Raw genomic sequence first — 16,468 nt, forward strand, 5'->3', positions numbered from 1 at the left:
GATGAAACAAAAGAGAAAAAAACCTGTCTCAAACTCTGAAAAATGTTTTAATTATGTTTATACAGCATATTCTTATAAGTATACATTTTGTTTAATTCACAAAATCTTTATAACATATCCCTTCTGCTTTTAAAGTGAAATAAATCACTAGCCACAATATGAACTTTACTGTCTCAGAAAAGAGTACACTTTGTTTTATGATTGTTTTTCCGTGGATTATTTAGCTAGAATTGGGCAGGGTTTAGTGATGACTGTACTCAAGTGATCTTTTAACTGGGTATCAGAAACAAACAAAACAGGTGATTTCACACTCTTGAAACTGCATGCAAGTTCATTTCTGCTAAGGTTTCATTTAGAGCAAAAAAAAAAAAAATGACTGCACTGCACTGCTTATATCCTCTGCTCATTTGTTAGTTCATTTATATGTCACCTGTGTCATTTCAAGAGAAGGATCAAAAGCACGGACTCTTCGTTTACGGCGTCACAGGCAACAAAGCATCTGAAAGTCATTCACTTTCTGTGGCGGGTGAAACTGGAAAACCGTGTGGGCGCAAATCTAAGATGAGCTGTCAGCAGAGGGAGCTGAGAACAGTTCAACTTCTATCTTCGGAGTTAAATTATGAACTATGAAAACTAACAAAATGTGTATTACAGAAAACCCGCAGAATAGAACAGAGAACATATTGTAGAAGTAAATAATGTTCCCATTTTTTACCAACTTCATCCTGACTCTAGTTGCCTGTAACATTAACAGCTTGCTACCACTGTCGTTTAAGCCCTGTTAGCCATGAATGCACCGTAATAGAAATGATATAGCACCACCATTCGAGAAAAACTTAAAAAGTACAAGTACTGTTAAACTCCTGAGCTCAGGGGCTCCGATGCTCTACGTACATTTTGATAACATTTCATAAAGAAAGACACGGGGACAAAGGACAGCAGTGGGAAGACTGACTCACTTAGCTGACTTAAGGAAAATTAAATGATTGTGGTGATAATGAATACAGGATTTCCTTGGCTCAGCCGGAATTCCTACATCCTCTTCAACTAACCCTGTTCTTCACTTTGGGATCCACGGTCCAAGTTTATCCTGTCCCATCCTGGTGTTAATATTTACTTTGCCATAACACTCCCTCTCAAACATACTCTTCTACCTTGGAGCCTAAGTGATGGAATAAAAGCTCAGAGCTGCTTCGCCAGGGAGTCATGAATCATCAGTGCAAGGGAGACTTGGCGCTGTTGCAGCCTGTGACGTCTGTAAGCCCAAACCTTCAGTGTCTCTTAAAATAACAGAGATATGCTGGAACAGATCAGGGATAGTTATTTATAAGCTGCATCTGTGGCGGACTTTGGAGAATAACAATGATACTGACTCTGAAAGGCATATTCTGGGTTGCTATTCTTCAAAATATGCTGATTTGGTCATCAACCTGCCCTTTCCAAACAGTCAAGTTGTGTGCACACCAGCAGACATTACAAAAAAAAAAAAAAAAGGAACAAAAGGAAAAATTTCCTAAGAAAAAAATAAAATAAAATTTGTAAAACTTAAACACCAACAGCATCAATCCAACCAAACAACGAATATATATTACAAATTATGTTAGCAATAACTTATTTCACATCATGCAATAAAAAAAAAAAGTAAAATTAAGGACAAAAACACAAATATAAGATTGATTTTCCCTCCCTATTTATCCTCAAATGTATTGGCAAGCAAGATAATGTCCATTCTGATTTGGTTGTTCTCTTGATGTTTTTTTATTCCTTTTTTCAGGGTGGCACTTGAGTACTTCCGATATAGTTGCTGTTTTTTCTTGATGAGGTAAAAATGAAAGACTAAAGGATGATGGAGAGAGGGTGGTGGAGACGAGCGAGTGAAGCTCACACGTCCACCCAGCTCTGCTCCACGATGGCCGTCACCCTCTTCTCGTACTCCCTCTTGTTTTCCTGATAGAGCTGTGCGGCCTGACTGTTGGCCGGGCTATTGGGGTTTGGCTCATCCAGCAACGACTGCGGAAAAAGTGAGAAAAGAAATATCCACCTGATCTTATCAGCATTAAATAACAAAGACAGATTCTGTGAATGGGGTGGCATAATGAGAAATGTACCTGTATGCAATGTACACAGCAAAAGGTATGAGGTAATATAGCTTTATGCATAATTACTATTCAGTAGGGGTGTCACAATTTAGATTTTAAAACAAAAAATTATCGAAATGATACTATTAGAGCCCGACCAATAAAGGATTTTTAAGGCCGATATCGATACAAATATTTGGCAATTTAGACTTCCCTAACATTAGTTATTTATGAGTTCTCACTAAAATATAATAATAATAACGCAGTTTAAAAATAAACTTGTTTGTTTAACTGTCACAACAGAACAGAGGAACATTAAAATATTAGAAGTTCTGATAAAATGTATAAAATATACAAACTTAAAATATGAAACTTAAAGGATTAAATACGAGTGTTGCCAACAGGGACGTTGTAGAGCGCCCTCTGGTGGACAAACTATGCAATGGTAACACTCATAACATGTTCGAAGGGGGTTTTGTCCATTTTTATTTTATTTTTTAAATATTCATTTATCAGCCATTATAAATGGCGATACCAATAGTTTGGAAAATGCCTAATATCGGCCCAACGATATATATCGGTCGGGCTCTAGATACTATACTGTCGGCAATTACACCAGTATTTTTTTTTTCTCTCTCTCCACCTCACCGACCTACACCTCGCACACGTCCAAAGAAAAAAACAACAACAACAACAACAACAACAGACACAGCGTAGCTAACTGGCTGGTAGCATGCAGCTAAATACACAGGGTAACGCAGCTGCACTTTTCCAGACACCATGGCCACTGCCGGAGTCGGAGAAAAGAAAAATCAAATCGGATTAAATGGAATCGAAACCTTTCAATCTAAAGTCAAATGGAATCGTGACACCCCCTTCTATTCAGGAATATTATTTCACATTTATTATAATCTCTCTCTGATGTTTTTCCCTCCATTTGGAAAAGAAAATTAGGTAGATAGTGTGGAACAGAAATGTCATTGGATATGATCATTTAACAGCCACTGAAATAAGAGAAGTTTACCATCTGAAATGTATACACACAAATGCAGGATGCTCGTTTACCACCCACTCATATTTTATTCTACAAACCTAGGGTGAATTGTTGGAAAATCATTTTATTTGTTTGTATTCACATGAGCATTTGAGTTGCATCAAATAACACACAATATCCCATGTATTTCAGTCAGGCCAATGCATTCGTAGATGGCATGAACTGAAGCAAGTGTAGTGCAGAAAAGAAGAAAAAAAAAACCCAACCAACCTGGATGGAGGTGAGTATGGACGACACATCGTATGTGGGGCTCCAGCGGTTCTGAAGGATGTCTAAACATATACTGCCATCTGCGTAAACTGGTAAAACAAGAGAGAAATCACTCAAGCTTCAGACCATTGAGACCAACATCACAACACCAGTTATTATGTCTCTGTGTCAGTGTCACCGAGATAGATTTCTCTACATTCTCTACTCTGACTGAAAGAACAGATGCTTTTTAAACAAAACAGATGGTGAAGATGAATCCTGGAGACAGTTAGAGTTTCACAAGCTAGCAGTATATTCCAAATGATACACAAATTTACTGTGTTTTCACACTGCAGTTGACGACCGCATTACAGCACAGAAAAACACTGCAAGTCCCCCAGTATATAAAAAGGACCTTATGATCTGGTGTAATCAGCAAATACAAGACATAAAACTAAATGATAAAACATGCAGCCCAGACCAATCAAAAACCAAATGAACACTTTTCTGGTTGCAAAACCCATTATGTTGGCTGTACAAACATATACAAAAAACTACTACTAAATCTACTCCATTTGGACTTTACTGACACACTCACTACTTCATTTTAATTATGAACTGGGAAAGGAGATGAATGGGAGGAAACCGTTTGAATGTGGAGGAACTTGAAGCCTTGAGATAAGGAGGCACAAACTGTGCAAAAAAATAAATAAAAAAAGGTAGTGTACTTCATACACCAATACATGTAAACTGTAGACGTTGGTTATGAATAAAGTGAGGGCAGGCGTTTATTTCTATTTACAAATAAAACTATTTCAATCAGTGTGTTAGGGCAATTGTACCGCTTACCATTTGGGTGAAACATTCTGGAGACAAACCGAACTGTGGGAGGCTTGTTTGGGTACTCCTCTGAAAACTCTATCAGCAGCTTAAACGTCCCTGCAGAGAGACAGAGGGGGAGAGCGGGTAGGAGGAGAAGGGCGAGAGACAGGGCGAACCACAAAGAGAGAGGAAGAGAGAGTGTGAGGGGTGCATACAAGTAATTTTGTGGGGAGATTACAGATGTGAAGGATCCAGTAGGTCAGAGAACGCGAGAGAAACAATTGCGTTACTAAAAATACAGCCGGCTCGACTGGAAGGAGAAGCTAATCCTTCACTGAGGCAGAGATGTCGACTCTGCAGGCTAAAGAGGAGAATAAAGAAGGGGAGAAGCCTAACGAGAGAAAACAATAAACCCTGAGTCAGCGCTTTTCTTGCTTGACCTTAGTCATAATTACAAGCAAAAAAAGTGTGTATGTCTATATGTGCATAAATTTGTGTGTGTGTGTCTCTTGTACTGTATGTATTATACGACAGAACTGCAAGTTTGTGCTCTTTGTTGGCTAGGAGGCTTATCCTGTTTAAATGGAAAGATGCTCTCCCCACAACTTATGGCCAATGGATTAGGGAGGTCATGAGTTATGTTCATTTAGAAAAAATTAGATACACTGTAAGAGGGTCCACTAGGAAATTCTATATCATTTGGCATTTATTTCCTTTGTAGAAGGCACGGCAGCTACTAACATTTCTATGTAACCCAATTGTGTGAGCATACTTTTATTTATTAATATTATTATTATTATTTATTGATGAGGTCTTTTTCTTTTTATTTACTTAGATATTTGAATTATATATGTATGACTCTGCAGACTCATTTGAGTATGTCGGGATGCATGGAAATTTGCTGGGGGTCCAGTACCTGTGGGTGGGGGGCACTAGGGAGTTTGTATGGACAGGAACTAGGCTTGACTATTTCATGTGTGAATTGTATATCTTTTGTTTGTTATATTTGAAATAAAAGAGACCTTGATCAAAAAAAGAACTGCAAGTTTGTTACCAACTGAACACAACATCTAATGGATGTTCAGCTACTCAGTTACTTGCATGTAATATAATACATTAGGAACAGCTGTCCCCGTCCACAGCTAAATGTAACCAAATACAAAGAAATCAGCTTTTACCTTAATTAAATTTTGTGTAACACGTGTTGAAAATATTGTGGAGTCTGTTGCATATTTGGACACTGAAACACGTTTTTGTCGTGTTAGTGCATTCACTTCTCATTGAAATAAATCAATGATTATGAGGATAAAGAGCAGACCTGCAGCTTTACATTTTAGGATTAGATAAAAAACAGATTAGGTCTTGTAGATCATTCGTTCATTTAGCGATGATACAATGTTATCAAATGTCTACAAATTTCTGTTGTTGAGAATATACTGCAATAAACCCAAACAAGAGTATGAAGAGTTTGCAATGCAACGCCATTCATCAAAGGCTCTGCAGTAGCCAAACACATACATGTAAATGCACATTCCTGGTAGATTACTTTGTAACACGAATGCAGTATTTCTACTGTTTATGCTATGACCATTTTGTAAAATCCTGTATCAAAGTATTATAGACCTCTGCGCAGTGTTTTGGCGTCTGTGAAGCCTTCAAATTCCCAGATTTGTTACTTTATAAAACTGGACTTCCTGGACTGAACTCCACTACTCATCGCTACCTTAACGTCTGAACGCCATTGTATATTTACAACATTGGAAGGCATTTCATTGCATTAAACATTATTCTAAATTATTTTATGTGACTTGTGCACATTTTCCACATTGTTATCTATGAAAATAAGAAAACATCCTTATCAAAAGTATATCACTGTCCCACTGCACTGTATAGAAATTAGGGGGCTATGTATAAAAAGGCAGCTCAACTTGCCAACGTTTCAATACAAATCAAATGTGTTTGTGTGTAGAGCCATAAAAATTACAGTGCAAACGGCACTGTAAGTTAATTTAGCGCAAGTCACCTTGTTATTATATAGTAAAAAAAATAAAATAAATTTAAAGTACTTCTAGGCCTTGAATTGAGATAATTTAAAACCCTTTTCATACTTTATTTTTTAAAAAGACCCTTGGATATCCTGTTTGTAATCATTTAATCTTTACAGTACTTTTCTGAAAATATCTATTTATAGGTGTTGGAATGTTTTTAAATGTGTTTGAGTTTGTGATTGATTGCTCGTGGTGTGTAACCCACCATCAAGTTTACAACACACTGCCCAGAAGGCTGAAACAAATGGATGGAATAATGCACCTCCACAATAATAACAGTGCAGGAGGAAGTTAAATCAAAGCCAGAGCTTTGGATAAATGTGCTCCCACTGAGCCGGCACTTTATAGACAAGATGAATCAAGATTGAGACCTTACCGTCTTCAAACGGTGTTCCCACAGGCCTGCAGAAGTCAGAGAAAGAGAAAAATAAAATTATTTCCACACCCAAAAATCCCCCCATGCTAGCAATAAGACAGGGCTCGTAAGAAAACATAAAGTACTACCATCAATCCTTCAAGAATTTGCTCTGCACAGACTGCAAGTCTGTATTTACTCAGCTCTTCACATTCACACAGACTGTGTAAAGGAGCCAATTAAAACAGCTGTCCACAGGTTTTACATTTCTGGCAGCTTCCTCTTTGACTTTGAATTAGGCGTGGAACTATTAGCAAGTTCTATTTTAAACCCAAGTGTGTTGCTCTGGTTTGTTTTTGTTGCACCTTGTTGCTTCTTGTCGAGTTTTCAATTACTTTCTATTATTGCTTGCAATAAGCTTGTGCTCTTTATCTTTTATTATGTTTTGCTTTGACTTTTGAATTTCATACTACATACTATTCGGTGCTTCTTTTTCTTTTAAACTGAGAAGTAGGCTAGTTTTTATTTTTATTTTTTTTAACCACTAGGGGTTGCACTTGACTCATCTGACTGATGAGAGAGCCCATAATGAGAGTAGCGACTCCAGTCCACTGGGTGGAGGTAACGTACCTCTAAGCCAAGTCTTTTTTTCCTGCAGTGTTTATGCTGCGTTAAATTTACTTCGGAGGCCGGCCGCCGGAGCTCAGAACTGGGAATCACGTCACACCCGAGTTGACCACTTTCCAGTAACAATTTAGAAAACCCTTTGTATTTAACGGGGTGAGGGGACTCAAGCCAAGTTAGCCAGACATGTTGCTAATGTGGGCCTTTTTTCTTTCTTTTTTTTATTTGCTAGAAGGTGCCATAATGACAAATGCCAGGTCGATCGGTTTGCAAACAATCAATCCTGTTTAGCCGGTTAACACCAGACCGGTTAAACCGGAAATCAACCCAACTCTAAGAAGAGTTTAAATTAGCATGTTGCTTTTTCACGAGTCGTTCCACTTTCAATTGCATGACAAATTGTGGACCAAGAAATATCACTAATCTAACAAAAAGTCACTATTTGGTTTGGTCTACATCAATACTTTTTTTTCTTGCTTCCTCAACCTCCCTTGACCCCTCAACTCCAGTCCCAGCAGTGTCTCAGCCTATTCTTCCATCAAACACTAGCATTACATGCTGATTTTCCAGACTGTTCTGTGCCAAAAATCCAGGCTGTAATCAAAAATACTTAAAAAAAAAAAAAAAAAGAAGCAGGGTGAACATGGAGAACGAGAATCAAAAAAGGGGTGGATGGGTTGGGGGAATCACAGTGGCACAGTAAAGACAGCAGGTTGGATTTAGAGCCATGACTCACCCAAAAATAACTGCGTTCCAAAGCATGATGTTGTTCTCTGATGGTGCTCCACTCACACCAGTGGGAGGATCTTCTTGAAGTCTGGGTAAGACAGAGAGATAGAGATGCAAGAAAAAAACAGACAGACAGAAAGATGGACAAAGAGAAAGAGACAAGAGAAAGACAGAGGGAGACATGGAAGGCAAGAAAGAGACAAAAGGAAAAGCAAGAAGAAAGAGAGACATAAGAACAAAGGAGGACGAAGAAACATAAGATCAAAACGAAAAGATAGGGAGCAAAAAGTGACAAATTAAAAAAAAGGGACAAAAAATTAAAACAAGGAATAAAATGAGGATGGTAAAAGGCGGAAACAAAACAAACATGGGAGAAAGAAGAGAGAGGGAGAGAAACAAGGATGGGAGAGCGCGAGAGGATTTTAATAAACACCTTGACTGCAGGATAATTATCAGTCAAAACACGAACTGCTGTATCAACATGACTTCAGTAGACAGAAAGGCTTGCAGGATCAACTGCACACTGCCCCTCCTGCTGTCACATGTCCGTTTACATAAGCTGTACCATTAACACTCATCTGAAGCACTACTGTGACCAACATTGTCATAATCCGGCAACCTGGGTACACGACAGACAAATACAAACCCTGAAAAAAAGGAGAGGCACCCTGATGTCTTTTTTGCAGCAGCAGCAATGCCATTTTGTTTGGAATAAACAGGAGGCACTGGGTAGTTAGCAGAACAGAGAAAAGAAATGTCACCTAGAGAAACTCAAACAACACGAAATCCTAAGAAATAGTCATGAAAGGTTTTGTCGATTGATACCTTGATCGATAGAAAATGAGTCAAAGATTGTTTATAACTGATTTATGCTAACATGTTGGTTTTACTAATGTGAAGATTTGATGCTGAAAAAGCAGGGCTGCAACTAAAGGGCCATTTTACAGTCGCCGCAGCAGAGTTGGCGCACGCGAATATGAGGTCAAAATGATGTAGATCTGGCTGGCGCTCCAGGAGTTTGAGTGCGCGAGCAGAGGGCGTGCACCACTATTTTTTCCAGTGGCGTGCGACAAAGCGGAAACAGGAAGCATGGACAAGTTCGGACAACCGGATGCCAGGACTCTCAGTTCAGAATCGACTCAACATGATGACGTTTTATATAAACTTTTTATTGATTTGGAGGAATTTTAACTGCTATTTGTCTGATTTAAATGCTTATTCTGTACAGAACACGTTTTGTAGCCGATAGTGACATTTAGAAGTCAGAGAGACTACATCTGTTCAGATTACGGATCATCCAGTGTGTGGTTACTTAAAATCAGCAACAGATCGCATGTAGAGCATTTTGAGAGCTACTCTGTCATAATAAAATCAACTGGAGACTGTGTACAAGCCGATTTATGGGTCCGATAACATTTTATTAAAATCGGACCAGTGTTTGTGTCACTTCCTGTTCAGCCTGAAGGCTGCTGGAAACAGCTGGAAACTGTCCGACTTGAGAGCAGATTTTTGTCACCGCCCTCTGCTGCTGCCACCTGCTCTCGTCAACTTTACAGGCGAGGTGCAGTTCATCTCGAACGAGCCTATGGTCTCGCTCTTTCTCATGGGTGGGCCAAATTCTCTGGGCGGGCAAAGCAGAGAAAGGGGAGGTAACCTTGCTCCTTATGACCTCATAAGGAGCAAAATTCCAGATCGGCCCATCTGAACTTCCATTTTCTCAAAAGGCAGAGCAGGATACCCAGGGCTCGGTTTACACCTATGGCCATTTCTAGCCACTGGAGGACCATAGGCAGGCTGGGGGAACTCATATTAATGTTAAAAAACCTCATGCCATGGGACCTTTATGGGTTCTTGGCTTAAAAAACGTTGAAGACCCCTGCTCTAAGTGAATTTAAGTTAGGCTTTCATTGTGAAGGGTAAAAGCTGTAGCGTTATACACTGCAGTTGTTGTTGTAAGTTAATAAAAAAAGTGTGTTAGCCATCTTGGATCACGCTGATTCAGATCACAGAGCCTCTGTGTTTTTATTGTATTACCCTCGGCTACAGTAGTTAGCAGGCATTAGCTCAGAGGGCTCACTTGGCTTGTTTACTTTATTATGTAAACGTCTTTGTCGCCCTGAACGTCCCAACAAACCCTGTTTAAAAAAAAAAAAAAAAAAGTTCAACCAAGCGTTGCTTGATCCATCATATGAAAAAAGGAACGAAAGGATTAATATTCGTATTGAACAGCTAGATCCGGGTACAGCCATAGCTGCAACTAACTATTATGCATTTCATTATTGATTAAACTGCAGATTATGTTTCTGACTTAATCAGTTAATTACTTAGTCAATTAAATGTAAGAAAACAGAGAGAACTGTCAGAGCTCGAAGTGAATTCTTAAAATCACTTGTTTAGTATGAACAGCAGTTTAAACCCCAGTGGTATGAAACAAAGAAAAGCAGCAAATCCAGACATCTGAGAACCTGGAACACACGAATTGTTTGGCCTTTGCAGAAAGCAAAAAAAAAGGTATTAACAATTGATCAATCAAAATAGCTGGTAATACATTTTCTGACTACTTAAAACATATTTGCTACAGGTTCAATTCATGGTCAAATGCATCCTTTGGGTTTTTTATTTTCTAAAAGACCATTTAGAAACACAACAAAAGGAGTATTTCTCTTTATTTTATGGCATTTTACAGCCCAAATGACTCAGATAACCAAAAATGACAACAATGGATTAATCATTTATGAAAATAATTAGCTTCAATAATTAGCTTCAGTTCCACAAAGAAAGCAGCCCTGAGCTGTTGGACTGACAGCTGAGCTCTGTGAAGAGCAGTGCAAAAATACCACAGCAACAACTGCCTAGCAACAGAGACATCAAATCAAAACACCTTTTTTTTTAAATTAAGTTTCCAACAGCCTCTGGTTTGTTAAACTACTGATCAGTAAATGCTATAAAACAGGCCTGCATGACAAATAAAAAGGTAGTGTGTTGAAATGAGCCTGACTACTCATATTGGTCTGTTGCTGATACAATGGGTCATATTAAAAAGGTTGCTTCAGATCACCAATGCATGTAGGCCAGGTCCAGAATCACCACCAGACATTTATCACAACTGGATCTCAAGAAACGTTTTCGCTTGAAGCCAAATTTTCAGCGTTTTTAATTTAAATACAAAAGGTATGATATATGGTATATCACCTTGGACAGTTGCATCCAAGTTTAGTGTTTTAAATACGCCACTTTAGGCAGCATTATCAAATAAATGTCTCATATTTCGAAGACACATTTCAATAGATCTCTTTTGAAAAATAAGTTCTATCTATACTTGGTCTTTTTAGTAAGTAAATCTCTTCCAGTATGTATGTATGTATGTTTTTTATTTTTTTCTTCTTCTTATGCACACTAGTATGAAAGTTGGTTTAATAAGAGCTTACAGCTATAAAACAAGGTGGGCTGATTTGTGTGTCTGTGTGCGAATGTAGATCCATGTCTACAGTAAGTCCCTAGCTGCAGACAGACCCACTGCAATTAACCTCATTTACTGTAATAGGCTCTCTGCTGGTGGAGGGATGCTCCACCCAGCTTCACTACTAGACTGATAAATACTTCATTTTACTTGCAAACTGGGGATTAATGACCAGTCTGCAGACAGCAGATTAGTGGAAGTAATGGAAAGTCTTGAGCCAATATATACTAGCCTGGATGCCAGCGGAACTCAGCCCCGCCCACAACATTTGAGGTTGGGAAGTTTGGTCTGGACTTTATCCATTGTGGAGCAACTATGCTCCAACCAGAGCTGTTCGGACCAATTCAATTGTCAGGGCGGGCTTTATCTGCCTTTGCTCTGTCGAAGCCTGCCTTTGACTTGCAGCTTCTGTGACGTCTGTCTGTTGCTCTGATTGGTTATAGGTCTATCCAATTTAGTGCAGAGGCATTTTCTTTCCTGGTTCGGTTGAAACACGCCCCATAATCAAGGCCCAATGGAGCAGCAGACTCCTATTCTGACTAGAATCTGAGTGGGACGACGTCAGGCTAAATATATACTTTACTGTTCTTAGTCTTTGTGGGGCAATGTGGGTTAGGGGGGGGAACTGTGTGATGGTTCATTTTGATTAAAAAAAAAAACTGCCAACCATTTTCTCATTGGCTTATGTGATGATTTGCTGGTTTTATTATATATCCTTCTAAACTGAATATCGTTGGACTGTTGGTCGGACAAAAAAAGACATTTGAGGACATCACCCAGGACTCTGGGATGGACATTTTTCCCAATTTTACGCCATTTTACAGACCGAGAAAATAATCAGCAGAATTAATAACTGTTAGTTACAGCCCTAGTATAATTTCTGTTATTAATACATACCCTAAACAGTGTAGTAAAGAAAACCCTCCAGTCAATTCAGTAACTGACATACATATACTACTTGTTTGTATAAAGCTTCAAGTTCACACTACACGACTTTCAAAATCGTCGATCGCTGCACTGTTCACACTACACAACTTGCCGTCTTGTAAATCGGGAGTCTTGAAGTTGTTGTGGTTTTCACACAACATGACTGACGGGTAGGGTTGGGCATCGAGAACCGATTCCTAATCGGAATAGTTTCAAAAATTACGATTCCATCGGAATCGTTTCTTTATTGGAATCATTTGGAGGATTTGGTTTCAAATCTGATCATAGGTTCCAAATTTAATATGCGCAAGTTTTGGTTTCCGTAGTGACCAGGCGCTTGTTGTGTTGCAGCCGTGCAGCACAGTAAGCGGAGCTCTAGTGTGTCTTTATTTTGCATTGTAAAAGCTGTAAAACTGCAACCCACCTATGAATCAAAATAAAACTTTCCTCTTATTTGTGAAATAAGCATCTAACCAGTTTCAACTCCACCACTCAAAGAATCGGAATCGAGAATCGATAAAATCCAAACGATGCCCATCCTTACTGACGAGTGACACTGGGTCACACACTACAATATCTTTCACCAGGAGGAATCCCTGATGTGTAGGTCTGATCTCTAAACTACCTTTTGTCACGGAAACACTAGTCTATATCTACGACGTTCCACTTCCAGTCGATTTATGAGGACTATGGTTAACTGCTCCTCAGATCTCTGCAGGGTAAATTGAGACAGATTAGCTAAGCTATCTGAGTTTTCTGGTGAATGACTAAAATACCTTTTGAACGTACATGTTCCAACCAAACAAGTTCCTTCCTGAAGCTATTTTGCAGTCGCACCAGGGGCTTTGTGCGGTGCCCAGTGCCGCCCGTGACGATTGCGATTGGTTTAAAGCAGCGGTCTTCAATGTTCTGTAAGCCAAGGACCCCTTAACTGAAAGAGAGACAGAGCAGGGACCCCCTACATCCGTTGTATAAAATGAAGTTTCATAATAAGCTTTGCCTACAATAACGTGTAGGGCGGCCTAAAGCATTTATACATAACTTTTGTGCATAGAATACTAAGCTATTAAAATAGCCTAATAATTGTTGTCATGATTTTATAAATCATATTTTAATGTTAAACCTACATGTGGCACATTGAATCCTTAGGATTAACTCTGTGGATGGCCTTAGTGAATACCTTACCTATGGGCCAGTGAGCAGTGTGGATTTATATTTGCTATGTTGGATTCATGTTAAGACTTTTAAATTTTTGAAAAAGACTTAAAAAAAAAATAAATAACTATAATTTGGAGGCCCCCCTACATTGACTCTGAGGACCCCCTAGGGGTCCCGGACATCCTGTTGAAGATCCCTGGTTTAAAGAAATGCCAATAAACCAGAGCACGTTTCTCACATCCCGGAATGCTGTGTGGACTAGGCAGACTATGAAAACACATGCGAAAAGTGACACGGGGAAAGGATTTTTGTTCCAAAAATGGCTGTCCGCCCAAAGCAAGCCCTTCAAGTTGTTATTGTGCTGATTTGCATCAATAAAGAAGAAAAAGAAAAGAAGGCTTAGGATTAGGGGGTGTTGTCAATGGCACACGTTTTCACAAAATAACCTGTTTCTGCACGTCTTTACTATTTAGGCCTTTAGTTTCCTCTTGGTGCAACAACTTTAGTCCGTGTTGCAAATGCAACAAATAGGCCTACAAACAAATTTCCTACTGTTACAGGGACTTTATGTTAAAATACTCTGAGGAGCAGTACGATTGAAAAAAAGAAACAGAAGGTGAAGGTTGTTGCTTTCACAATGACATTTGCTTCTAAAAATAAATTTAAAGAAATGAAAGGGACGCTTTGCTGAATATAATCTGAAGAAATTCAGATGTTTTTTGAGCTACAAAATTGCTTATTTAAGCAGCACTTCAAAACCAAAGTGTCATTTCACATCCAAGGTACTGAGCCAAAACATCACACAAAAATGTTGCTGTTCAATTACTTTGCTCAGTTTCAAGACACACATTGCGCAAATAATTTGACTTACAGATCAAACAAGGGAGGTTAGGCAATATCACACAAGGCTGAGTTCAATCAGCCAGCCTTGGCGTGGACACACAGGCTGATCCAGGAATGTGCTTTGTGTTTTCCTTGCCTCAGTGTCTAACAGTTTACCACCTGGGGACTGGCACAGCAGAGTAGAGTTACAGTGACACCTTATCTGCCCTGCTTCAACAGCACTTCTTAGTAGAATAGCTCAGGATCTTTTTTCCACAGACAGGTGTGTGTGTGTGTGTGTGTGTGTGTGTGTGTGTGTGTGTGTGTGTGTGTGTATAATACAAACGTTATTGCGCTGTAGGATGCCATATGGAGCATATGGCAACAGATTGGGGATGGTGGTTATTACAAGCAGACCCTTGCCAGGTGTGATTCTCCCAGCACACCCAAACATATTCTTGTCGTCATGGCACAGGCTTGATAATATAATAGTTTACACCAGAGGGATATTGGTCTTGTTTATATATACTGAATAAAAAAAAAAACGCATTAAGAAGAGTTGGCAGGCACATATCATGCCACCCTAAATATTGAGATGAAGCCCCCCCCCCACACCACAAACACAGAGTTGTGCAACACCTGGGAGCCAAGTTGCTGCAGGGGGGGCGGGGGAGATTGAGCCATAATGCTGGCTGGCTGGTTGGATTTGGCTACCTTTATAGCAGCAGAATTTAAACCCAGAGCATGCAGACTACACGGAGTAATTCGAATAAATCGTGTCACATTTCGCTTCTAATCAGGGTCAGTTAAGGCTAGACAAAAGGGTTTGTTGAATCTTCTGGGAAGCCAAATTTAAGCCACCTCAGCTAGCCGAAGTTGCACCTACGCTAACACACAAACTTCCTTTAGTCAGGAGAGGAAAAATGCAAAGACTACCCTTATCGTTATCCCTGGATAGAAAACACTGCATAAAACCGAAGTGCCTCCTTCGGACATCGTCCCATAGAATCAAAAATAAACAGTCGTGCATTTGTCAATCCTACAAATGCCATGCGCAAAGACAAACCAAAAAATAACAATAACTGCAGTCAAGCTTTAGCTAGCTATTTACAGTATTCTCTGCACCAACAGCTAACGCTAAGCTAACTAAGCTAGCTAGCTACCGACAGCTTCATCGGCTAACGCTGCTAGCTACACACACAAATAGAAGAGAGGACTGCCAAAACGTTGCGGTACCTTTTAAAATCTCTCATAAGCCGTCTCCTTGCCGGGGTCGACATTGTTCAAAATGTAATTTAAAAACTAAGGCAGGACCATAGACCGAATACTATCCGAAACCAAATCCGGTGTTTCTTCCGCTTCTAAGCCTTTTCTTCTTCTCCCAAAACAACTAGGTAGCTGTTTTTGGTGACGTCGGTTGCTTACAGTGCTGGCCAGAGGTACAGCCCCTTTTATGTCAGAAACCATGTCGATGTTAAAAATATGTTTATTATAACGCTCCAAAAATATAATCCAACTATAATTCTGTTGGTGTGAGGTATAAAATAGCCTACATCTTGTATCAATAGCTGAAAAACAAAGCCTACTGCAAGCCAAAAGTAAGCAGTAGGCTAGTCATCATAACATAGAGGCATATAAAACATATTCAAATCTTAGTTGTTTGTGTGATATGTAGTAATTTTAATTACAGGTTGGAACAGCCTAACATAAATACACTATTTCGTTGCATGAATTTAAAGTATTTCTGTGATGCAAGTTTTTAGTTTTAAGTCATATTTGTCACATAGCCTGGCCTACTCAACATATCTCTACATTGTGCAATAAAATGCTTTGTTGCCGCTTCTGGTAGCCTACTATGCTTAACATAAATAACAATACACTGTCAAAAATGCAATACATACAACACATGATAAAGTAGGCTACAAACAAAAGATAAAGTGCAATAAGGTGCAGTATAGCCTAATATATATAATATATTTCATAATATTAAATATGGGGCAAATATTAAACAGCTCCACATATTGTAGGACACTATACCAAATATTATAGGAAACCATCACAGGAAATGTGATGAAGGCTTTTATTTGTGTAAACACAAGATAAACAAAATATTACACAACTAAATATCAGATGAGACGTTTTCGTTGTCTTTTCAAATAGATAATAAGTCATTTCAGACACTTTGGGCCCCTGGGCCTGTGC

The 16,468-nt window shown here is 39.1% G+C and overlaps 1 protein-coding gene across 2 annotated transcripts; it reads right to left on the bottom strand.

Moving 5' to 3' along the window:
* Positions 1-31: 31 nt before the first annotated feature.
* Positions 32-15,677, bottom strand: ube2b (ubiquitin-conjugating enzyme E2B (RAD6 homolog)). 2 transcript variants are annotated; one of them, XM_039777708.1, is made up of 6 exons: positions 15,503-15,677; positions 7,907-7,987; positions 6,568-6,593; positions 4,171-4,260; positions 3,343-3,431; positions 32-2,010 (listed from the first exon to the last, which is right to left on the bottom strand). In XM_039777708.1, exons 1-6 carry the CDS (start codon positions 15,544-15,546, stop codon positions 1,882-1,884), a joined length of 459 nt encoding a protein of 152 aa, XP_039633642.1. In that variant the 5' UTR covers positions 15,547-15,677; the 3' UTR covers positions 32-1,881. The 2 variants fall into 2 exon arrangements, with proteins under 2 accessions (XP_039633642.1, XP_039633643.1); XM_039777709.1 differs by lacking the exon at positions 15,503-15,677 and adding an exon at positions 8,333-8,354.
* Positions 15,678-16,468: the final 791 nt, after the last annotated feature.

The sequence above is a fragment of the Perca fluviatilis genome, chromosome 16, assembly GCF_010015445.1.
Source record: "Perca fluviatilis chromosome 16, GENO_Pfluv_1.0, whole genome shotgun sequence".
NCBI classification, from domain to species: Eukaryota; Metazoa; Chordata; class Actinopteri; order Perciformes; family Percidae; genus Perca; species Perca fluviatilis.